The sequence below is a fragment of the Peromyscus maniculatus genome, chromosome 6, assembly GCF_049852395.1.
Source record: "Peromyscus maniculatus bairdii isolate BWxNUB_F1_BW_parent chromosome 6, HU_Pman_BW_mat_3.1, whole genome shotgun sequence".
Lineage (NCBI taxonomy): Eukaryota > Metazoa > Chordata > Mammalia > Rodentia > Cricetidae > Peromyscus > Peromyscus maniculatus.
In genome coordinates, this window is record NC_134857.1 from 60314963 (window position 1) to 60340084 (window position 25122).

General features: G+C 43.2%; 1 protein-coding gene across 5 annotated transcripts in view; it reads right to left on the minus strand.

Annotated features, from left to right (window-relative positions):
• Positions 1-506: 506 nt before the first annotated feature.
• Positions 507-25122, minus strand: part of Tmem144 (transmembrane protein 144) — a 42859-nt gene continuing 18243 nt past the window's right edge. For 4 of the 5 annotated variants that reach the window (XM_076574282.1, XM_015999598.3, XM_076574283.1 and 1 more), the window contains exons 4-12: positions 24268-24367; positions 22251-22331; positions 17470-17551; positions 15322-15398; positions 12557-12675; positions 10291-10410; positions 9058-9155; positions 5782-5835; positions 507-1341 (exon numbers count right to left, since the gene is read on the minus strand). In XM_076574282.1, the coding sequence (XP_076430397.1) occupies positions 1258-1341; positions 5782-5835; positions 9058-9155; positions 10291-10410; positions 12557-12675; positions 15322-15398; positions 17470-17551; positions 22251-22331; positions 24268-24367 (815 nt within the window). In that variant the 3' untranslated portion in view covers positions 507-1257. Of the gene's footprint in view, positions 1342-5781; positions 5836-9057; positions 9156-10290; positions 10411-12556; positions 12676-15321; positions 15399-17469; positions 17552-22250; positions 23733-23929; positions 24368-25122 lie in introns of those variants that run through there. The other variant, XM_076574285.1, reaches the window with a different exon arrangement.

Genomic DNA, 25122 nt, shown 5'->3' on the forward strand with positions numbered 1-25122 from the left:
CTGCCCCTATAACACAACCCACGGACAATAAATTGTTTGGTAACCATTTTGGAAATGCTTCTTCCCCCCACAATCCTTTTGTTAACTTTGCAGGCATTGCTTGGTGGTGGAGTCAGGACCCTGCTGCAGTAGAATATTATTTTAAGGTGTGTTACTTTTGTTTATGTTGCATTTGTCCAGAGCCACATAACTCAGACGGAGCATTGATGAGCTTTAAGCCAAGGAGGTTGCAGGCTGCTCTTCTGTTTCTCTTGCACAGCAAAGTACTGCGATATTAGGAGGGAATGGGTAAGAGGCACAGCCCAGCATGGTTACTGTCTTAAGGGTGCAGACACCATGGTGATGAGCAGTCAGCTTGTGGGACTGGTTGTTTCCTCAAAGAATCAAATCAATACATGTGCTATGTTCTTTTGTCTCCTGGACATCAGTTAAAATAGGATCAAAACAGAACGCTTCCAATTAAAATGATTTTAAGTAACTGTATTTTAGAAACAAAAATACAGCTGTGCAGTCCAACAAGTATGCTCCCTTTTATTGAACCACATAAACTAAAACCTTTATTTTTAGCAACTCTCAAATGTTCTCCAAATCTGGAACCATGCGTACACACATGTGCTTGTAAATGTATACATTTATATCACACACATATACCATGATGATGGTGTCTTGCTCTCAGGGGAAGGATTTTTATCTGGAATAATTATCAAAATATTTTGAGCTAAGTAGGGCAGGCAATGTTCAGAGCTGAGCAATATTAAAGCAAAATAAAATTTTGGCTAAAAACAATGAGCTGGCCTTTTAAACATTCAGTTAGCAACTGTGACATTTACTTTCTCTAGCTAAGGAGGCCGTTATCTTTGAACTTGAATTCCATTAAGGTGAGTATTTATTTCTACTCCTCTTCATTAGTAGGTTATAAATTTGGGTGGTAATTTCCTTTGTACAAACTCCATCCTGTTTTCTGGATTATAACACTAAGTAGACACAGAAGAAACCAGTACCCCCAGACAGCATGACCCAAGAAGGCAGCATGTCTTCAGCTACCCAGCACAGCCCTGCTGTCGCGAACAGCCCGTGGGAAGGGCTTTTCACAGTCTCTCTTCATTCTCGTGTGTGGGGAGTAAACAGTCATGTATCCATTCCCAGAGTGGCAGAGATTCATTGCTAGACAGACAGTTCAGCAGCCGGCAGTAGTCCCGGTGCGGGAGTGGTGTTCTTCTAGCGACTGCTGCCATCTGCTGGTCTCGCTGGGAATACTTAGGTTTTAGAAAAAGCGGTGCACAGGGCCCCAGTCAAGATGATGCAGAAGGCAAGCATCATCAGTAAGTAGTTTCGGAGACCCTGAGTAATAAGAAAAGAATGGATGCGTTGAATAAAACTGAAATCAAATTTAAATTTACAATATGTATATTTTAAAAAGACTGTCATGGACCTTTACTGACTCATCTGCTCTGGCTACCAGTGTGCTGGCCCAACTCTGACACTGTCTCTCATTCTCTCTCTCCTCTCTCTCTCTCAGTCTCTCTCTCTCTCTCTCTCTCTCTCTCTCTCTCTCTCTCTCTCTCTCTCTCTCTCTCTCCCTGCTCCCTGTCCCCCTCCCTTCCTATTCCTTTCTGTCCTTTCCTAGCGATCAACAATTCTCCTAGGAAAACCAGAGTTCATCCACTGAGTAACACATGTGAGCACCCTCAGTGCCTGCCCTGAGAGAAAGTGAGGGCTTTTAACGGACAACCACCAAGTTGTTTGTGCATGTGTTCCTGGACTCTGCATAGAGCTGGTTTGGTGAGTAGAGTTGGGCCTCTTACCCTGAAGTGTTGTAGCCCAAGAAAATGGGGAGCAGCAAGTGGAGATGCCCGGAGGGGAGAATTCATGTGCAAAGGCCCTTGTTATTAGGAAGCAGGGCTGTTTCCAGGGCAGTTTCAGTAAGGCTGGGGCAAGGACAGACAAGAGCAGGGTGGTGAGGATGTGGTTGAATGGCCAGCGGAGAGTTTGGGAGTCCATGGGCTTTACTGTGCTTTGGGATCCCACTTTTCCTGGCAATGAGAAGACATTAAAGGAACAGGAAGCTATACATGCTGAAAATATTAGATTTGCATTCTGGAAAGTCTACACTCTATTAGAGGATGGGAAACAGATTGGAGGAGTCAGAATGAATGTAAGGAGACCAAGGAGGTAACCCTGGTCCGTGAGAAAGATGATGGAATGCAGATGGAGTGGTAGAGATGGATCTTAAGAATCAGAAAGAGAGGTGTAAGGAGCGAGGATTAACTTGTCCTCCTATGATGGGCACTAGTGTAAAAGATGGAAGACATGGACAAGCTCATCCCGATGCAGCTCAGTATTTAAAATGTTTTAAAAATTTAGACTTTCTGGACAATGAGACAGGTCTGGTCCTGGCAGCACCGATTTACTTCAGAGAGGAGGATGGGCATCGAAGATACTCCATATGCAGTTTATCTTCTTCTTGGCAAAAATAGCCATTTGGGCAAGAAACTGGTCTTGCCTGGACTGCTTAAAAAATGTATCGACTGGACATGCAGGACCCATAGGAAGGTGACCACTGAACTTTGCTTGGTGAAATGGTCCTTCAGGTTCCTGCTTTGCAGAGGAAACTGCCAGACATTCTACAGGACACAGAGAAAAATGACCGAGAGACTCTAGGCCTGTGGGCTGAAGACAGATGCTCCAACTTTGCAAAGGAACATTAGGTGACTGTCCAGGCTGCCAGCTGTCTCTGTCTACCCTGCAAGACTCCCAAAAGTTGCTTACATCCTTTTCCTGTTTCTCAGGTAATAGTATATCCTTCTGGGGTCTTTGATGTATTTGAAGACTAGAGTTATAATTTCCTCAGTTATGAAAAAAGATAAGTTAGATATAAAACCTTAGACTCACAAATATAAGATAGACAGGATATCTTCTTTAATATAGTAACTGTAATTCTTGCTTGATAATTTTGTTATGTAATTTTACTATGTTAAAGTTAAAGCCTTCCTTTTTGAAAAAAAAGAAAAAGGGCAAGTGCTGTGGATGACTGATTGATAAATAAAACACTGATTGGCCAGTAGCCAGGCAGGGAGTATAGGCGGGACTAACAGAGAGGAGAAGTGAGAGAACAGGAGGGCAGAGAAGGAGACGCTGCTGCCAGCCGCCGCCATGACAAGTGAGATGTAAAAATACTGGTAAGCCACAAGCCATGTGGCAACTTATAGATTAATAGAAATGGGTTAATTTAAGATATAAGAACAGTTAGCAAGAAGCCTGCCATGGCCATACAGTTTGTAATCAATATAAATCTCTGTGTGTTTACTTGGTTGGGTCTGAGCGGCCGTGGGACTGGACAGTGAGAGAGATTTGTCCTGACTGTGGGCCAGGCAGAAAAACTCTAGCTACACTCAGTCATCTTTTGAGCCACAAATAAAATATTTCCCTGAGGTAAACAGAAATATTTCATTTCCATAAGATCTATTTTTAGGGGTACACATAGATCGATTTCAATATCTCCTTCCTGAGATTAAACCTGCAAATACCGGGAAACAACAATCTTCTCTCCCTGAGCATCTTATCCTGGTCAATATCTTAGCACCTTCAGCCATTTTTCACATACAGTGGTTTCTAGCACCCTCTTTGTCTTGACTGTTCCTTCTGAATGATGGCCAGTGGGTGTCCACCTCTCTGTACAGATAGACGCTGTATGCTGTAAGGCAAGATCTGAACATTCTAAAGAAAAACCGGAATAATGTCTCATGCACTTTAGATACATAGTCATTTAGTGGTCTTGGTCACCTAGGCTGGCCTGAGGAGCTAGAGAGTCCCAGGGACCCTCCTTTGATTGCCTTTCCAGTGCTGGGATTAGAAGTGGACACCACCACACCTGGACTTTTATTTTTGTCTGGATTCTGGGATCGAGCCTGGGTCTTCATGCTTCAAGTTAAGCATTTTACCAACAGAACTAGTCTCCCTTGCCAGGTTTTAGATCATCTAATAGGGAAATCATAGAATGCTACTGTGGGCCCTTAGAAGTGACAACGATTTAATTCTAGTCATGTAGTGGACACACAGGGATTCTGAGAGCACCGTGGTGGTGGGGGAGATACGGACGTAGGAACACAACCTGCTCCGTATCTGCAGGGAAAGTGCAGGTGACCTTCCTCTAACCATAACGCTGACTCCTGGGCTTGGCCAGGCATATGGCCTAAAGTTATGAGGGCACAGACTTGGAGGAAGACTGGAAATGGGGTGCTGTGTCTCTGGAGAGAGTCGACTGACTTATTATGGGAAGTGAGTTTGTGAAGGCTGGGTGCTGCTCGTGGGTGACCCTCAGAGCTGAGAGCTGCATTTCTGAGCACCTCCCCCAGGAATGCCTGGCCATGAAATCCATGGAACACATATGAAAACCCGGCCATGGATCACATAGGGAGACCTGTTTGAGGTTGGAAAGATGCGAAGTTGGAGGAATGGCTTCATCTTCCCTGCCCTTTGGCCAGATCTACTTCGAGGGAAGACTAGGAAAGAGTACCCTCGTGTGGCTACCCCATGAGTCAGAGTCCAGCAGAAAAGGGCAAATAAACAATTGTCCAGGACACTGGCTCTCCTAACCTTAACACAGCAAGACCCACTGCAAACTGAATTCTCCTGGTCTCATTCGCCGTCTTTCCCTGACACTTCCTTAGGGGTACTGGACTTCAGTTCTGATAAATTCAGAGAGCAGAAGTAAATTTGTGCAGTGAACCCAGACGCAGCAGCAACAGTACCCAGAATGGAGAGGTGTGGGCACTGCTAAGATAGCCGTGCTTTCAAACTTATAGCTCTTATCAAGATTAATCACACTTGGGGATGGAGAGGTGGCTCAGTGGTTAAGAGGTCTTGCTGCTCTTCCAGAGGACTCGAGTTCAGTTCCCAGCGCCCACACGGGGCAGCTTACCACTGCCTGGACTCTAGCTCCAGGGGATCCAGCACCCTCTTATGGCCTCTGCAAGTACCTGCACTCACATGCACACATACATACATACACACACACACACACACACACACACACACACACACACACACACGCGCGCGCATAAATAAATTGAAAAAGTAAATTAAAAACTGTTTCTAAAGAAGAGTAATGATCCTTACCATGTAATTCAAAGACCAAAATTATACATACATACTCTTTGAAATTTAATAAAGAATCAGGCTAGAGTACATTAATTAATTTGCCTTTGATCAGAGCTTTGTAAGTTTGGTTTAGACTAGGTAAGCTGTCTGACTTGCTGGGAGCCTCAGTACTAGATACTGATTTTAATTCTCTATATGTGAAGTTTGGCACCCCAGAGCTGCCAGATGGGGTCAGCTTCTGTAACACACACACACACACACACACACACACACACACACACACACACACTCTCCCATGTTTGTGAATCTCACACTAACAATTTAAGTCTCCTAAAATCTTTGTCTTAGTGTTCAGAAGTCATCAACCTTAACTGAGCTACTCGTACTAGTTCCGAATAGGCACTCTGTAACTATGTTTAAACAATGGATATATTCAAAGGCTCTCGAGATGTACTTGGTGAATTAGAAAAGAAGCTGTGAGTTGATGCAGTTAAGTTCAGAAACTGAGGCTTCAGTTATAAGTGCCGTGTGCCCAACTGTTAGAGCCCCATGTTATCTCACAGCAGAAGAATGATGTTGTCAGGGTGTCCATTTAAATTTAAGAATCTACCCAAAGTTCCCGGTTTCCTAGAGGAGACCTACATTTGAGGATAGCGATCATTTCCTTATCCTTATCCTTACCTGTATTTCCTTGAAAATGAAGATACCCCACAGTGCAGCGATAAGTCCAGGACCCTTAAATAAAAGAAGTTTAATTTTATTAGCTATTTTTATATAACTGTACCCTAGAAAAATGTAGTAAGCTACAGGCAATGTAAAATATTTTCAGGGGGAAAGAACTATATTCTAAACCTTAACTCCACACTGATCCAAAACTCATTAAACATCATTAAATAATATCATTAAATAAGAAAGATTTTTTTTGCTGTTTTTGTCTCCATGGTCATGATTGCTATTATTTTGATCATACTATAATATTTTATGGCACTGAATGCTTTTTTTTTGATGTGACATATTTATGACAAACTATTTTACCCAGGCCTAGTGGTGGGAGTCTGTAGTAATGGATACTCAGGAAACTATGGCAGGAAGATTGGAAATTGAAGGCCTGCCTGCCAGGGCTAAAGACCGAGTTCAAAGTCAGCCTGGCTATCTTAGCAAAGCTGTCTTAAAAAATAGAGTAAAATTTGAAGGGGGGCTCTAAAGTGGTACAGTGCCTCCTTCATATGTGGGAAATTCTGGGTTTAAACCTAAATATAACACACACACACACACACACACACACACACACAAATCCCAAACAAAAAAACCCTTTCTTGTTTTCAAGAACAAAAAATCCCAAGCAAACAAAGACAGAAAAGAAACAAATAACCTTCCTCTTTTTAAATAAGCAAAGAGCTTATTTTTCTCCTGACTTACTTATTAGGCACACATAAGGGGATTGATAAACTAAAGTATACAAATACACTTTAAGTTTTCTCAGCATTAGGTACATGCTCTGATCTCCTAACTTTGCCTGGTAGACAGTGGAAAGATGGCAGTACCAGGTCCCCACGCAAACCAAGCAACTTTGTCTAACGCTAAACACAAATAAACACTGAAGGTAGCGATATAGAAAAATCAAACCATGTAAGCAAGCAACGGGAGTCACTGGAGGCAAGGACAAGAATGAAAAGATACAGAAAATAGGAAATGAGAAGAGACAAGAGAAAAGGCATCTTTCTATCATTGGAAATGTGAAGCTGTTGAGATCTGGCGTTCATGTTTTTCACCAGCAAGGGAAACGGTGGGTGAGTTGGCTTAGCTGTGATTTTGGTGAAAAAGATGTTACGAGACCAGAATTTTAATGACTCCTCTTCAAGCCCTGCAGGGACTCTGGAAGAGCTTCAGTAAACAGCTCCACAGTGTTCTCTCTCCCAGGACTGCTCTCACCCTCGACAGGGCTGGCCCAACAAAGTTTGATTCCGCTGCCGCCAGCGTGTGCGGGAAGCAGTAAAAATGCTTTGCTCTGCTTTTGTCCGTCTCTGAGAAGTCAGCCTCAAAGGGGCCAGAGAAATAGGTCAAAGGCACTGCCTTACATCAGTGATGTGAAGTGCTCATCCTCAGAATCCAAATCAAATGGGGAGCACGTGCTTTGAAGCAGTGGGAGGAAACAGAAGAGGGATGGCATACTGATACCTACGTTAGTTACACTGGTTACTCAGGAATCTTCATCCTCTTAATTCTGAAGGCCCATTTCCCTCCAGAAAGGCAGGACCACAGGACCACAGGTGCCACTGACCTCTCTAGCTTCCCACCTGATGATTTTCTAATTATCCCTTCAGGCATGTGCCGAGCAGTGCGTGAGGATGTTTGTGGCTTCAGGAGGTGACACTGTGCTCAGGTAATTACTGCACACCCCAGGCAAAGGCGAGCCCAAGAGAAAAGCACATTTGACAGCAGGTGAAACCCCTTGGGACGCTGGAGCTGTGGAACTGTGGGTTTTCCTTTTGGGAAATAAATCAGGTTACATCTAAGTCAGCCTTTGAAGGTGGGTTTGGTACTGTCTTAGAAGCCAGACCTAAGGTGCTTAGCATGATGCTTGGCACATAGGTACTCAATCAAATATAGATGATAATAATAATAATAACAATAATAATAATAATAATAATAATAATGAAACCGAGCCTTCTGGATGAATTGGTTAGTTTTAGAATTGCCAGAGAAGGAGGGGAACAGAGAGTGAGTGGGTCCTGAGCAGGGAAATGGGGTCCCTCTTCTCCCTCGCCATTTTCCTTTTACAAGGACTTTGGATCTGATAAAAAAATGTATTGAGACTAGCACAGTTAGGCATTTCTTTTTTATGCCAACATACAGTTTCACTTTCAGCGAGGAAAATAGCTTAGATTATTTGAATTTAGTTGTGTTAGAAAGTTATCTGGTGAATATAGAACGATCAAAAGCACACTGTGGGAGCCAGGCTTTGTGATTGCTAACATTTTGGAGGCTGCGGCAGGGGGATTTCACACAAGTCCAGCCAGCCTGGGTTACAAAGACACCATCTTAGAAGCAGACAACAAAATTCAATGTCACACCCATATCTCTTATCAAGCCTTTATGAAATCTCTTTTAGACTACTCAATTGCTAAGGTTTTTAGTTTTGCGCATGTCTGAAAAAATGTGTGTGATGATTGTTTAGGAATCAGGAGAACAACTGGTCAGAAGAGCATAAAAATAGGGCGGCTCAACTGTGAAGAGCCCTATTGCTCTTGCAGAGGACCGGCGTTCCGTTCCCAACACCCATGTTGCATGGCTTGCCAGCTGTCTGTAACTCCAACTCCAGGGGATCTGCACTCAGGTACACATGCCCACACACAGCACACATGAATACACACAATTAAAAATAATATTGATAAATGTTTAAGGGAAACGCCTGTGTTTATATACAACAGGCTGGAGACTGTTCAAGGTGATGATGAGCTGGCTGAATTGATTCAGCCAACCCTCTTTCCTCATCCTGAAAATGGGGATGGTCGTAGCATCCCTTATGCTATGTCAAAATAAGCACTGTGGTTTTTGCTGTTAGCTCTGTTTCACACACCTAAGCCTTAAAAACCCACTGAAGCAGACAGCAGTTCCCACAATTAGTGGCATCATCTTTTCTGGAAACTTCCTTAACCGAGGGACACAGCCTGTCAAGGAGTCTGAAGTACTGCTAGTGCCACATCATATTTATACACCGTTATACAAACAAGACTGAAAGAGTCATGAATAGAAAACCACGGTGTATCCCAGAAGACAGTGGGTAAACGTGACCAAAGGAAAAATTGCAGGGACATACAAAGATGTGGCATTGGCAAACCTGCTAAAAAGAGGTTATAAAGAGGTTCACTCCACCGCAATCAAGAGCATGGAGACCGGAGAGTGGCCGCTTGTCCAGTTTTACTGTGAAAACAACCCAGGAGGCCGGCCACTTACAGCAGTGATGACTGGGAAGCTGATCACGGCGCTCAGTGAGTGGTTGGCTATGAACCAGCAGCAGGTGGCGATGGCCCACAGCACCCCTGACAGGAAGCCTGGAACACAAGAGTGTACATGGGAGGGGGGCGGTCCTCCGCTGAGCATCATGCCTTCCACACGGTGGAAGGTGTAAGCGCACCGACAAAAGCATTCTTGTTAACGATGTTGGCCCCTATGGTTGTTTGAGCTGTGCTTTGTGGTCACTTTGGAAACCCGAGGATTCCTCTGCTCGTGTGTCTGTGAGGGTGAGGACCAGTCATTCCCTTTACTGAATGAAGGGGGAGCTTCATTCCATAGGGACAGGGTAGGGGAGAGGGGGCCTAGCAACTACTGGATCTGGCACATCTGCAGATTGAAGTTGAGAATGGTACTGGAGGTGGGGGAAGAGAGAATCCCGATCTTTAAGAAGAAAACCCCAGCTACATAACTCACAACGCTTTAGCCGAGTGTTTAATAAATACCCTACACCGTTGCCTATCAATTCGACATTCAAAATAATCAAGTCACGCATGTTTTATTTTATGTAAAAATGTTTACTTGGCTATATGTTCCAAATTGAATTATGCCGAACTCTTCAGTGAGAAACTATTATCTCAACAATGACTAAAGGGTGATGACCCCAAATACACTTTCTATAGCCCTCCAGGCACCTTCCCCGACCCTGCCCTGTAACTTTTGGATAAACTATTTTTTTTCTAAGTGACTGCAGACTCTTATCTGTTGATATATATATTTTAAAATAGAGGCAGGGGGTTCTGAGTTGTTATATAAATCTTGAAATGGTAGAAAAAAAAATAGTGAAGACTGATGACCCTGACAGAAAGAGCTTTTAACACAGGAAACATCAAAATTCATTGTTTGGCAGTGTTAGGTTCTATATTAATGATCAACATTTTGGATACAGTTTCTTGGTGTTTTTTAATACTTCATATTTTACGGTGGACTGGACCTAAGCACTTAAGAGAACACTCTCCTCTCTCTCTCTGTCTCTGTCTGTCTGTCTCTCTATCTCTGTCTCTCTCCATCCCTCCCTCCCTTTCCTTCCCTCCTCTCTATCCCCTCCCTCCGTCTTTCCCCTTCCTCCCCCCTCTCTCTTTTTCTCTCCCCCTCTAATGATTATTCAAGTTCATGAGTGGAGGCTGGCACTTTCAAAGCATAATAAGATTTTGTGTAGTTAATATTCTTTCTTACCTGGTAAGACTGCCTCTGGATATAGCCTTGGCTTATTTTTCATGGCTACACAATAGGCCACAAAGTAGACTGTACTTGTAAGAAAGATGCCACTGGAGTACGCAAACACATAGTCTAAATCTGAAAACACACAGATGACGAAATGCAAACATCATTCCAGCCACCTCAACAGACCTTAATTTCTGTAACATAAAACATACAGCAACTAACCTTAAGTGCACAGGACCATTAATTATATTTAATCATCCTCATTCTCCATATGCTGTTTGTACAGAATTTTAATAAAGAGATTTAAAATCTAGAAATACTGAATAAGTTAACTACAGTGAAATCTATCAGGCTAGTTTTCATAGTAGCCCTGGAAATCTCAGGAAGAAACGGTGACTATTGTCTGACTATGATGTGAAGTTGCCCTGTAAGAAGGAATATGCAGTCAGCCCTATCTCTACTATGGACTGTAGCAACTGTAGCAAATCTTGGTGTATACTGGAGGGGAGAATGTGAATAAAAATGGGCACTTGCATGTGGCCAAACTACATGGTCTGCTGATCCACCCAGAGATCAGCAGCTCTGTTGCAGGTGACAGCTGCACAGGAGGTCATAAAGCTTTGGAAGTTATTCCAAAGGCAGCTTTGTCTAACCATTTACAACAAACTAGCTCCAAGGCGGAGATGGATAATGACACATGATGGTGGCCCATCTTGGGAAACCCTAATATCACCGACAGCCTGAGCAGATGGCACCGAGCCACACAGATGGGTGCACTGCAGGAGCTTGGCTAGGAAGTCTACCTTGGAGTCAATGCTTCTATCATCTGTAGTTTTGACAAGGATGGGTGGTGTGGGTTTTTGGATGAAAACCTGAACTGCAAGTCTGTCTCTTCTCCTAAACCTGAAATCATATCGTAGATCGTAGAAATGAAATCCATCCATCTATCCGCAAAAAAAAGGTGAGGGCTATCCAATTACTATCTGCAAAAGTCTTTATAAAAGAGCACATGATACATACGTGTTGTTAAATAAAATACAGTAATGCCCACTGAGGATTATTTTTTAACAAACTGGAATAGAGTATGCTCCTGTGAGACTGCATCTATACAGCCAGAGTGGTAAGAATACCTAAAAACTCATTGTCTATTTATATAAAGAGACAGTTGAGGACATTGTTCATTATGTCCCGGGACCAGGAGGGGCTTTATTCCTGAACAGCCAATTGTTTTTAATCTGTGCTCACTGACTTCTGGGGCTGAACTGACTTCCCCTGTGGCTAAGAGAATTCCGAGAGCCAAATTCATGCTTATCATAAGCAAGTATACAAGTGTTCTACAATGATGTCAAACTCCCTCTGGCTCTGTTTATTTATTTCTTCTCCTTCCTGTGGTTAAGTTTTACTTCAGTTATTACCTTTTGAAAAGAAAAAAAGAGGAAATCTAAAACAAGAATTTATGTAAAACTTTGAAATAAAGGAGGTCAGTAGAGGGTACCACACATGGAGCTAAGTACAAAAAGAATGAAATGGGTCACGACAGCCCGGAGATTGTCAGTCAAGTTCAGCCCTCAGCAACAACCCAAGTTCTCCCTGTGGGGACTCAACTGGCCTTCAGCGTGTGGCTTCCCTGCCTCATCTGCTTCTTAGGAGTTGTGTGTTTCAAACTTCTCCCTTATCTGGCTAAAATTCCCACTGATTTTCCACATCACGTAACCCGGAGTTTTATTTTATTCATCTGGCTTCCTTATGTATGTTGTACTTCCATGGAGTTCCAAGACCCCTACAGTAGATCCTTGTTTATCTCCCATGCAGCTTTTCCAGGGTTGTTGCATAGAATGTGGTTTCTGAGATGCTAGTTTTAGGACTGGAGGCATTATGTTGATTCTTTCAATGGACCACTTTGTGCTTGAAAAAGAATATCCTCTGACAAAATAGGCTTATGCTTTGACATTTACTTGGTTTAAGAATGCTGTGTACTATACTTCAGCTTTTTTAAAGCATAGAGTACATATTTTCCCAGAGGTCATGATATTGGACATAAAGGACTCTTCACAGTCTCTGAATCTTAGTGGAAAGCTGGGAACCCCGTGCTGAGATCCAGGCAGTGAACCCCGACTGCAGTTGATTTCATTTGTTATGTTACGGAGCCCAGGAAAACATTCCGGTGTCCATTGCCACCTTGATTCCCAGTGCCTTCTAATTCACCACTTACAAATGAAAAGACAAGCGCACCCAGCGTGACTGACTTGATCGTAGCTCTTTTCCTATCTTTGCTTACCGTACTGACTGGCGCCTGCGTACTCGCTGTCGTTTCTTTTGCCGTGGTCCTTGATGTAAATGATTGGCACAAATGTAGATCCATAGAGTATTCCGGATATCACGGCAAGGCTGCAGCCCCTGACAAAACCAAAAGAAAGCCCCGTGAATCTAGGCGAGAGGCAACGTTTTCAACACACGACTGGAACCGCAAGGACGGCTTTCTTCCATGTGAGGGTTTTAAGCAGTTTTGCAGGGGCTGGCCCTCCGTCTGGAGCCCTGTGACTGGCAGAGTTGAGAAGACAGGAGTGGCGCCTCAGCTGTTTACAGGGTCTTGGTGGAAGAACATGACAGACAGGCAGAGGGAGGAGGAACTATTACTACAAATGTCATTACACACGAGCTGAGAGTGTTGCTGCTACTGGGTCCGATGTCATTCAAATAAAACTAAAGTAGGAGGTATTTGTGGATAGACATTAGGGTTCTCAAGTTTCTCTCAAAGACATGCTCCAGGATCCATCATGGAGCCATGACAGACTAAGAACAAGTGCATTTTTGTTTAGAATGATTACAGAGAGAGACTCGATGATGGCTTTGTCAAGAAGTGTTAATGGAGCCTAAGAATCTGAATATTTTTGGTAAAAAAAAAATTCTGTTAGGAGAAGAAAAAAAATGTTTCATTTCTATCAATGCCAACTCCTTGGCCTTGAACACTGCATGCATGGGATGGGAATGGACATTTCCAGGGATCTGGACGTAAGGGAGAGGATGGATATTCTAGGACAGTCTATCTTCACACAAATAATGACTTAAAAGAGGGAGGCAGTTTTAGGCAAGACCCCTGCCTTCAAGGCATGATGGCACAACCCTGTAATCTCAGAGAGAGAGAGAAAAAAAAATTGGAGCAAGTACAGAATACATAGCAAGATGCTGTTTCAAAAACAAACAAGCAAAACCCAAAATAATTAAATAAATAAAAACTCCCCTAAGCTTAAACACAAATTCGTTGACAATTTTAGTAAGGACATGAGAGTCTAGAACTCTCTGTACATGTTGGCAATACATTCCACATATACTGATGATCCCTGACTTGAATGAGGACAAGACTCTGTGGCTCCAGAGTGGCCCAAAACATAACTGTAGCTAGAGTTTTCCTGGTCCTGCCTGACCCACGGTCAGGACAAATCTCTCTTACCGGCCAGTTCTGCAGTCGCTCAGACCCAACCAAGTAAACACAGAGATTTATATTGCTTACAAACTGTATGGCCATGGCAGGCTTCTTGCTAAATGTTCTTATATCTTAAATTTACCTGTTTTTATTAATCTATAAGTTGCCACATGGATTGTGGCTTACCGGTATCTTAATATCTTCTCATGGTGGCGGCTGGCAGTGTCTCTCTGCCTCAGCCTTCCACTTCCCAGAATTCTCTTCTTCTCCTTGTTCCACCTATACTTCTTGCCTGGCTACTGACCAGTCAGCACTTTATTTATCAATCAATCATCCACAGCACATAACTAGATAAAAGATAGTTAGAATTTCTTTTTAGGTGGTGCTTGGGATGGATCCCGGGGCCTCTTACATACTAGCCGAGTGCTTTATGCTACACCCTTTGAGCTACAACCCCAGCCCTAAACATCTTCACTTTTACAAATATTCCCCTAATTGAAGACATGCTTTGTGGAGAAAATCCATGAAAATATTTTAGAAAATATTTTTAGGAAACAATTTCCTAAAAGATGAAAACAAAAACAAACAACAAAAAAAAGGGCTGGACAGTGGTGGTACACACCTTTAATCCCAGCACTCGGGAGGCAGAGGCAGGTAGATCTCTGTGAGTTTGAGGTCAGCCTGGTCTCCAAATCGAGTTCCAGGAAAGGCACAAAGCTACACAGAGAAACCCTGTCTTGAAAAACAAACAAACAAACAAACAAACAAACAAACAAACAAACAAAAAAGAGAAACAATTTCCTTCTGAATGTAAAAATGGCAATATATTTTTCTTTCACAGCTTAATTAATTTTTATTTTTTCATTCATTTAATTTAGTCCAACATTACTCCATGGCTCTTTCGCTCTTTCATATCTGCTGCCTTTAGGTTGGGATTGTACAGCTCAGTGATAGAGTGTTTGGCTAGCATGCACAAAACAAAGCAAGTAACCCCTTCATGGTCCTGGGTCCACAAAGTTCAAACAGCCATGATTTGTAAAAGGAAAACTGCATACTGCAACATGTTCTCAATAATTCAGCCCTCCCAGAAAAAAACAAATGAAAAAACCAAACCACTATAACCCCATACCCTAAAGTGAGACAGGCTGCTGTTAAGGCACCCCTGGAAGTGCTTGTGAGGGAGACACGGGCACAGAATATGCTATTATATTTGATAATGGACACCTGGGATCATCAAAATGCCACACATGAAAGGAGGGTGGCAGTCCTGGGCTGATCACAGGAAATGGAGCACACTGCTTGATTAGCTTGTGATTCGTGGTTATTATGCAACCTCTTCACTTTCAGTGCTTAAGTCCTACGGAATTAGGTTGCTGCTGTCCCTGGCTAACTGGTCAGATACACTCCAGTGGTTTGGTATTTCTCAAGGCAGCTGAGCTCAATGACCAACTTCTACACCTAAGACTCAGTGTAAAGAGCAACCCCTGCCCCCAGGAGGTAGACCTGAGTTTTTGTCCTTTTGTTCCTGGGATCAGATGAGTTTCACCACATCTCTCTGGACCCTCTGTTTTAGTCAAATGTGAAACGCAACAATAGAGAGAGAAGCTGTCTCGCCTTACACAATGCGGTGGTACGTGGTGGAAAGTCTATCGACCCAGGGGGAATCGGCACAGGGGTCTTCGGCTGTGTTGATCACCTGTGGAAGGCATAAGAAAGACTCGTATACAAAGATCCTTCGGCAGACAATTTCAGTGCCACACAAGGATGTCCAGGCTTTCCTCCCCCTCTCAAACACACCTTAACACAAGTCACCCATGAGTTCTGGAGGTTCAAAGCTGCTCTTCTGACTCCACCCCTCCAGTTTTCCACTTAAAATTTTCATAGATTAATGTGTAGCTATTTGATAAACTTAGCTCTCATGGTTCATTAGTGTATTTTAATAAACTGTAAAGAAATCAGAACCAAGAAGAACTCAGACTTTCTACAGTAGAATGCATACAATCAATAAGCATTTTATGTCTCTTTTCCACTCAATAACACTATTTTAATTTTGCGTTTTACTGAATTAAAATACTTCCAGGCATGTTTCAAGTTTAGGCTAATACTTAACTTGAGGAAAACCTGTGAGCAGATTTGAAGAAAATGTATCATGTCTATTTTTGACTGTAATCTCCTGTGCCCTCCAGCAGACGTGTCTTTGGTGCAGATAGCTATATTTGAATTCACTGTCCTGGCTGAGTCAGGTTTTCCTCAGTTGGTGCCATGGAGCTCAGGGTTGCCCTCACATTGTCATCCATCCTGAAACTTGCATAGCTTTAATCTCGGCTGTTTGTACCCCTTGACCTAACCTAGAAGATCTAGTAGGTCTACCATGTGTCTCTTCTCAAGTTGTGTTTCCTTTTTTTTTTTTTTTTTTTACTTTGTTCCATCGTTCAAAGCATGGTTAGCTGGGAGTCGTCTAGATCCCTGGATCAGGTGAGGAACACAGGAGCATCCTCTCGGGGCCAACTCATCTTTACTTGGAGCACACAGTGCTTAAAGATGCCCGGGAGTTAACATCCTCGTCTCTGTTTTTAGGTCAATGTAATGAAGGCATCAGCCATCTTGGTAGATAGAGGTTTGGGTAGGAGTAGAGGGCAAGGGTAGGGGAGAAGTCCCAGCACAGAGGTGAAGCTGCCAGGGAGGCAAAGCCTGTAGGCTGTGGGTGTGGGCTCAGCGGGTGGCCAGCAGCCAGGCTCCAGAGCAGATGCAGAGGATGGCTCAAACTGAATGGCTGGCCCTGGCTCCCTGGCAACATGGACGATGCCTCATGCAAACTTTAGAGTAGGACCCGGGACATCTGGGCCATGTCACATCTCTCTAAGGTTGGCCCTGTTTAACACTGACTGGCTATTCCAGACCAGCTTGTATTCTTCATGGTCAAGACAGTGCCTCCTTGTGTATTTTCTGTCATTGCGGTTAAGCAAAACATGATAAAGATAAAACCAGACAGGGAAAGAAAATCAAGTCCATTTCCTACCGGCACATGACCTCACTGACCATCATCATCTCCCTCTGCCCATTCCTTCCTTCTCTCTACTCCTCAGCCTCCTGCTTCCTTTCTCCAAGTTACTCTCTCATCTCTCCACAGGGCTGTACAAACCTTGAATGCATCATCAACGAAAAGTTGCATTCATACACCTTGTAGGGATCTGTTGTCAAAAAAGTCAGCCTCATGCTTAGGAAGAAGTGTCACCATGGAAACCTGACCCATTTCTGATAAATACGTTGAACTATTTTTATAGCCGTGAGGGATATCACCTTCTCACATGTATGTCAGAGTTATGTTTTGTCCTTATATCCTGTGGTGGTTTGAATGAAAATGCCCCCCATAGGCTCATAGGGAGTGGCGCTATTAGGAGGTGTGGCCTTGTAGGGGGAAGTGTGTCACTGGGGGTTGGGCTTTGAGGTTTCAGGCCCAGTCTCTCTCTCTCTCTCTCTCTCTCTCTCTCTCTCTCTCTCTCTCTCTCTCTCTCTCTCTCTTTCTGCTGCCTGCTGATCTGGATGTAGAGCTCCTAGCTACCTTTCTGTTACCATGTCTGCCTGTGTGCTGCCAAGCTTCTCACCACGATAACAGACTAAGCCTCTGAACTGTAAGCCAGCTCCAGTTAAATGTCTTCCCTATGAGAGTTGCTGTGGTCACGGAGTCACTTCATAGCAATCGAGACCCTAGCTAAGACACATCCAAATCTTAGGTTTCAAATCCAATCGTCCCACACAATACTCACAGGTTCTATTATCAGTGGCGTGTTGTCCACGTTGCATGGGTTATTCGGAAGTTCACTTTTGATGAACAAAAATGTGAGAGCACTGAAGGAAAATACATTCCAGTGAGATTTACCAGGATGCGCACGCACAAGCACGTACACACACACACACACACACACACACACACACACACACACACACACACCACTTGCATCAAGCTGACTGATTCTTAAGAGAAAACAAAACTTCAGTTGAGTCCTGATAATAGAATTACTTCTGCACACACCCTGTAGAGGGTCTTGCTGTCTCTTCAGAGCCCCGTTTTCTTTGGTGTCCTCTACTTAACAGGGTAGAGAACAAACACATGAGATTTCCCCTAAATTGGATCTTTGTCCTGATTTCCCTGTTTTAGTCAGTGGTCTCATCTTTTTTAATGATTCTAGCTTAACTTTGATATCACACTATGTGAAATTAAAAGTGAACGTGACCCTGATATATTCATCATCTATTATAATGATACACTCCAAAGAAAATGGAACAATATCCTCAGTTGGACAACTGTAAGGGATAGCCACTTCTACATGACAGTGACACTGTGGTGAAGTGCACTCTTTCTGGACTATCATCTAAACCATAAGTACTTTACTTTTCCTCACAAGTACTGACCCCAGCTCCCCAAAATAGGAGCAACAACACTCAGGTGATGTCACACGGAAAGCTGAATGATGTAGCTACAGCAAGGATGGTTTCAAAGTTCTGATATGGAAAGAACCCCAGGACGTAGTTTTAAGAGATAAAAACATGATACAGGCCCGGCGGCGGACCGCAGAGGTAGACAGGCCCGGCGACGGAGACAAGCAGATGCAGCATGGAACAGGGACGTGCCTAACCCCAACACCTGGGGAAGAAGCTATTTCCGTGGGACGGAACCAGAACGAATCTGAACACCCCATCTGAGGACAACCCAGGGCCCAGCTGCTGATCCTGCGAAACCCAACAACTTGTAGGTGTTGGTGAGACTACCCGCTCAGCTGAAACCCATCTGGGAGAGGATTCAGATGCCTACAGTTGGAAGTCTGAAGAAACAAGATCAGCTGAGGAGTTGATGAATGAACAAATCGTGACCTGGGAACACAGAAGAAGGCGCTGCCCAGCCACCAAACCAGATCACCAGAATCATAAGTATATACTTCACTGACTGAGATCAGCTGCCCCTGAAGAAATAGCCCAATAGCACCAATTTAACCAAGAACTCCTACTATACCAAGACTAAAAATTAGAACAAGAGAGGCACTCTCAGACACAGACACTACCTGTACCGCACAGAGGAAGAGATGAGTAGACGCCAGTGCAAAATACAGGCAACAACATAAAGACCTATATGGCAACATCAGAACCTAGTGATTCTACACCTGAAAGACCTAAACATACCATGACAGAAGAAACAGAAGAAATCAACCCTAAAAATGACTTTAAGAAGATGATAGAGGCCCTTAAAGAAGAAATAAAACATTCCCTCAAAGAGGAAATAAAAACTTTCCTTAAAGAGGAAATGAAAAACTCCCTTAAAGAGGAAATAAAAACTTCCCTTAAAGAGGAAATGAAAAACTCCCTTAAAGAAATGGAAGAAAATACGAACAAAAAATGGGAAGAAATCAAAGAAAGCCAAGAAAAACCAATTAAACAGATGAAAGAAACATTCCAAGATCTGAAAAATGAATTTGAGACAATAAAGAAAACACTTGCTGAGGGAATTCTGGAAATAGAAATCCTGACTAAATGAACAGGAACTACAGAAACAAGCATAACCAACCAACGCTCTTTGTTCCTACATACTATTTGAGTCTGAGGTCTTCCTTCAGCATTTTCTGGGACCCTACAAGCCAAGGACCAGTATCTGAGGTTGTCCTCTGACCTCCATCTATATGCCATGACACCTGTGCACCCAAATTCATACATGAATATGTGTGTGGGCACATACACACAGGGACACCCCCCCACAGAGAATGCCCCCCCACACACATACAGGCAGCACACAGATACACACAGGCACATATATCCACACAGACAGATAGACACACATGCATACATACACACACACAGAAAACAAAGCCACATCTGTAATCAATAGAACCATATTTCATTTTTTTCACGCTACCAAGAGCTCTAAATTCATTCATCAATGCCCTTGAAAATGAACCAATTAAAGCTATTCAGTTAAACTAATTAAATAAAATATTCCTGCAGTTCCACCCAGGAGAGCAATACAGATTGGGGTCTGACTGCCTGATAGGAAGAGATCCCTGCATTCCTTGGCTGCAGATCCAGTTCTTAACAGAGCTGCAAAATTCCTTCAGTGCACCACCTAATTTAACATTGATTGAGCCACCAACGAATGTCCCAAGGGGCAACTATGTGTGAATGTAATAGTACAGGCATTTGGGTCCTAAGTGTCCCCAAAAGGCTGTGCTAAAGGTTTTTGGTGACTGATCTACTTGCTATGGGGAAGCAATGAGCCTTTAAGAGGCGGGGCTTAATCAGAAGTTGGGTGGTTAGAGGCATGCCTTTAATGGGGCTCTCTGTCTTTCTCTTTTGTTCCCTGAGGTAGATGGCTTTGCTCCTCCACACTCTTTGGTTACCCTGTGCAGCTTCCGCAAAGCCCCAAATCCATAGGGCTGATTTATCATAGTCTTTCCATGTGGAGCCTAAACCATGTGTTTAGATATACAAAGCTTTTCAAACATTTATTTTTCAAATTATCTTCAAGATTGCCACTGGTATTACCCTCTCTTTCCAGATAAAGAAACCAAGGACTTGGAGAAAATATCTGTCCAAGGTCATATGGGTAGAAACGCCAGCATGTGAGGAACTGATGTGTAATTTTAGAGAAAATTTTGTTTTTCTAAAGAAGAAATTTGGAGTGTGCTTAATGTACTAGATAGACCAACCTTAAATTATTACCATTAAGTTAAAACTAGACTTGCTAAATTAGAATTTTACAATGTGCAGAAATTATCTTAGAACTACTGTAAGCTAGAATTCCATGTGAACCGTATAAGACCCATAAAACTGCCTCTAGCCAAATGTGTCAAGAATTTACAGTTTTAGAATAAGCTTTGCTATTCGCCCCCAATTGCCTAGGGACTACCCTCTAAGGCAACATTTCAATGACAAAGAGATTGTTCCGGAATGTGGCTGGGGAAAAACACCATTACTAGAGGAAGGGAAATATACTGTTCTTTCCCTGAAGACTAAAAAAGTACTAAAATCTTTGTAGGCGATGCTATTTGTTATGTGCAGCACTGACAGTGGATATAAATGGAATCCAGAGAGAATAGGTGACTGAATTTAAGGTGACCTAATTCTTGCTTGAGTTTTACTGGCGACACGCCACTGTGTAGAGATTCAAAGTCATTTTCATCCCCATTGATATAGTACATACAAGTAGAGGGACAGACACGGGCACCTAGGTATTCAAAAGAGAATGTGAGAGGTGAGAAATTGGTGACTGGGTTAGAAAGAATGAATGGGAGAACAGGACGATGGAAGCTGGAATGAGTGCTCTGCAAAGCTCTCCTTATCTGTCGTCAGCCATGACATGCTAAACTCAAGGTATATACATTCCTACTTTGTAACCTGTTCACTGCCCTTCACAGCATGACGCTGTCTCCTCCTCTGAGGCCAGAGGCATGCATTAGCATCCCTGTACCAAATTAGCCACCCTAAAGAAGGACCCAGCACTTAGCCCTTTCCCGTCCCCTTCCTCAAATCCACTGTAGTGATTTGCAGTCCTGGATTCAGCTAACCTGGACATGAAACACAAGAGTGGTGAAGCAACCTGGCAGATCTGATACGCCGAAGAGGACCCATTAAGTGTCGTCTTCCAGTGAAAAGGTGGACGTTCTCAGCTTTAAAAGAAAAAAACAAAAAACAAAAAACAACTGCACTGAAGGTTCTAAGATCTATAATAACAAAGCTAACTCATAAAGTTGTAAGGAAAAGATATTTCTGCTACCTTTCCTGTCATGCTGAAACTATAGAAGTACAGCCTTGGTGCTTAGTTAAAAAGGAAAAAGCGTGATGTCATAATGTTTGATACTCCCTGCGTTTCAGGCATGCTCTGAGGGTAGCGCATCCCCCCTCCCCTTGGATGAGGAGTACTGTACTAAATAGACTCAGCGACCATTTCAGAGGCATAGAGGGAACCAGCAGAGTATTGACTTGGATAGTATGCTTTTGTAAGCAAAATAATTTAATACATTCTGGTTCACCTTCATGAGCAATGTACTGTGATTCTCTATCTAGCACAGATATTGGAGTTGAACTTCAGAGCAGTTAGGTGATGTTTCCCAGTTTCTCAGAGCTTCTGAGAATTAAAACTGGAGTTCCTGACCCCCTGATTTGATAATTCTTGTTCTGGAAATGAGCCCCTGTTGTTGAAAATGAAGAATCAGGAAACTTACATAAATTTTATGAAATGTAGGTTTGAAAAAATGCAAGGACATCTAAAGCTTTAGGACACAGGGCTTGAGAGGTGGCTCAGTGGCTAAGAGCACTGGTTGCTCTTCCAGAGGACCCGGGTTTGACTCCCAGCATCCACATGTCAGCTCACAATCATCTGTGACTGTAGTTTTAGGAAATCTGACACTTTTTTTCTGATTTACTCAGGCACCAGGCACACACATGATGCACATACATGAAGGCAGAACATTCATACACATAAATAAAATAAATATAAAACAAGTCTTTAGAAAGCAGTCTGAATGCCCCGAAGAACTGGTGTCTAGCAATGGCTGCAGACCTTATTACTGACAGCCCAGCTCCAAAGGAATTCAGCATGGGGTGTGGCACTTCTTCTGCATCCATTCCAAACCAGCCAAACCTGGGAATTCAGAAGAATATCAAATCAGATACTGATAAAATGTTTTTGAGTAATGCTTAAGAGAATAGACAAATCTTGGCTCTTTCATGCACTGTCTAGCTTTGGATAAGTTACTTTTCGACACTGTGCCTCCAGTTTCCATATTAAAGTGGAAAAAAATAGTGGCTGAGGCATGGTGGTACATTCCTGTAACCCCCAGAGGTAAGACAATAACTCAAGGCCAGTCGGCTACAGCACTCAGGAGGCAGAAACAGTCAGATCTCTGAGTTTTGAGGCCAGCCTGGTTTACACATTGATTTCCAAACAAGCCAGAGCTACACAGTGAGAAAACTATGTGAAAAAAAAAACAAAACAAAACAAAACAACAAAAACCAAGCAAATTAAAACCAAACCAAAGCAAAAATATACCACAGGAAAGTGTGTGTGCTGGCACGTGCGCGAGAATGCTTGTGTGTATGTGCCTGTGCACACACATGAATCTTAATGCTGGGAGTCAAACCCAAGGCCCTGCGCATGCTAGACAGTGCTCTAACTCTAAGCTACATCTCAAGCCCTTCTGTAATATTTGAGGTATTTAAAATGACTTCTTGGTGAAAAACTCCTGTTCTTTGACATCAACTTACACTCTTGTCATCATGGTTTGTGACTTTCTCACAATCATTAGCATTCATTGTGAACAGCCATCCATGGGGAAGAGAGTGAGGCAACCAGAAAAAGCATTGTATTGAAACAAATAAAACTCCGGGGTGGGGGTGGGAGACAAAAGAAGGATGCATATACTGTAAGTTAGTGATTGGCCTTGCTGTTTTGGGGTAGTTACAATGTTTTTGGGTACAGGAGGGGCCTTAAAGTGAGGCAAGAATAATGTTCTCTGTTCTCATTTCCCCTCATGTGAGAAGCACATGTGCTACTAACCATGAGCATCACATGCTGTTCATGTAATGTCCATGATAGTATCGTGTTCCCATCCAGGCCACTGTGTGAAGCGGGAGAGCCTCTGCAAATGTAGCTAGTACCACTGGGACACACAAGGTTCAAATTTGTCTTTTTAGTTAGCTTAAGTTTCCATACAAAGGCCGCCTGAGGCTCGTGACACACCCTTTGGACAGCACAACTTTCTAGCTAGGGTTGAAAAAGTTCTCCTCATAGAGCCAGAGTATTTTAGGTGTGGCTGTCTCCCTTCTCTCCACCACTGTACTGCAAAAGCAGTCACAGACAACAATACTTAAATGATTGGATGTGGCTACATCTCAATAAATCTTTACAAAATGCTGGGGAGATGGAGCCATAGATTGTTGCTCTATTCTGAGGAAGAACGCCTACTTTAGAACTGGTCCCTGGCTAGAACCTGACCTTCAGCATTTCAGCCTCTTTGGGTGTCAGCTCTCTTACTGTGCTTACCTCATACAATTGTTTTTTTTTTTTTTTTTTTTTTTTTTTTTTTTTTTTTTGGTTTTTCGAGACAGGGTTTCTCTGTGTAGCTTTGCGCCTTTCCTGGAACTCACTTGGTAGCCCAGGCTGGCCTCGAACTCACAAAGATCCGCCTGCCTCTGCCTCCCAAGTGCTGGGATTAAAGGCGTGCGCCACCACCGCCCAACCTCATACAATTGTAAAAGTCAGGTGAGAATGATACACATTAACATGTCTATCAAACCATCCTGCAGTAGAGAGGGAAAGCAGGCATCAGCTGACTTCCTCTCTGCTTGTGTCCCAGATACAGCTCCTTACTTTTTGTTTCGATATCCTTTGCTCTATGTCTTCATCAAATATCTAGGTCATTTACAAAGAGCTTCAACACAATAGTTAGACATGGCTATGTGTACCAGCTATAATCTGAGACTAAGAATCAAGTTGTTTCTCCTGGTATGGCTAAACCCCAGTTTAGACTGAATGCAGGGTGCAGGAATCTCAGCTGAGATCATTTGAATTGTGTTACCTTGAGCTTGCCCAGCCAGTTAAGGTATTAAATGATCCCCAGATGAGGATTCCAAGACCTAAACCGATGGTTTTGATAATTGGGACGACAGCAATGTTCCCTGTAGATACAATACATAGGGAAAACATGGGTTAGTTCTAGTACAACAGATACATTTCTAAGTTAAATTAGTGTTTTGTTTTTTTTTTCCCCTAACTTCAACTTCTGCCCCAACTGAACTTCAGGATGTGGTCTGCACTCACTGGCTGTCTTTCCAGAGTCTCACCACCATTACCTTATGCTCTTGAGGGTCACTCAGGGCCAATCCATTACAGTGTTGAATGTTGTCATTAGCATGGTTGCTACAGAGACAAGGTCTTGCCATGTTGCAGAGGCTAGCTCCCACTCTTGGCTCAGGAGATCCTGCTCTTCCCCGGTAGCTGGGACTGTGGCTGCTGCACCATACCCAGCCCATTGCTGCCCTTTATAAAACAGACTACCTTCTCTGCATCCTGACTCCATCCTGCAGCTTCCTCTCGAAGGTTTCTTCTTTAGATCTTGAGTCCCCTTTGTCCCTGCTCTCAGCTGTTGATCAGGGACCCGTGCGCTCTGTGACGCAGCTGTAGTCTAGTGCAACTTGAGTTTGAGAGTTATCCTACGAACTGCTGAAGCGATTCTGCATGTAGGTGTCCTTCACTGTGGGAGTGTTAGAGGCTTTCAAGTCACATGGTACCCTGCTCCACTTATTTTCCCATTTGGAAAGTTCTCCTGGTCTCAAGGTGTTGATGTCTCCTTTCTAACCTTATATCTCCCTCCTCTCTCTCCTCTGTGCCCTAGACCAGCTGCTTGTTACAAACTTTCTCAAGTTTGCCTGCC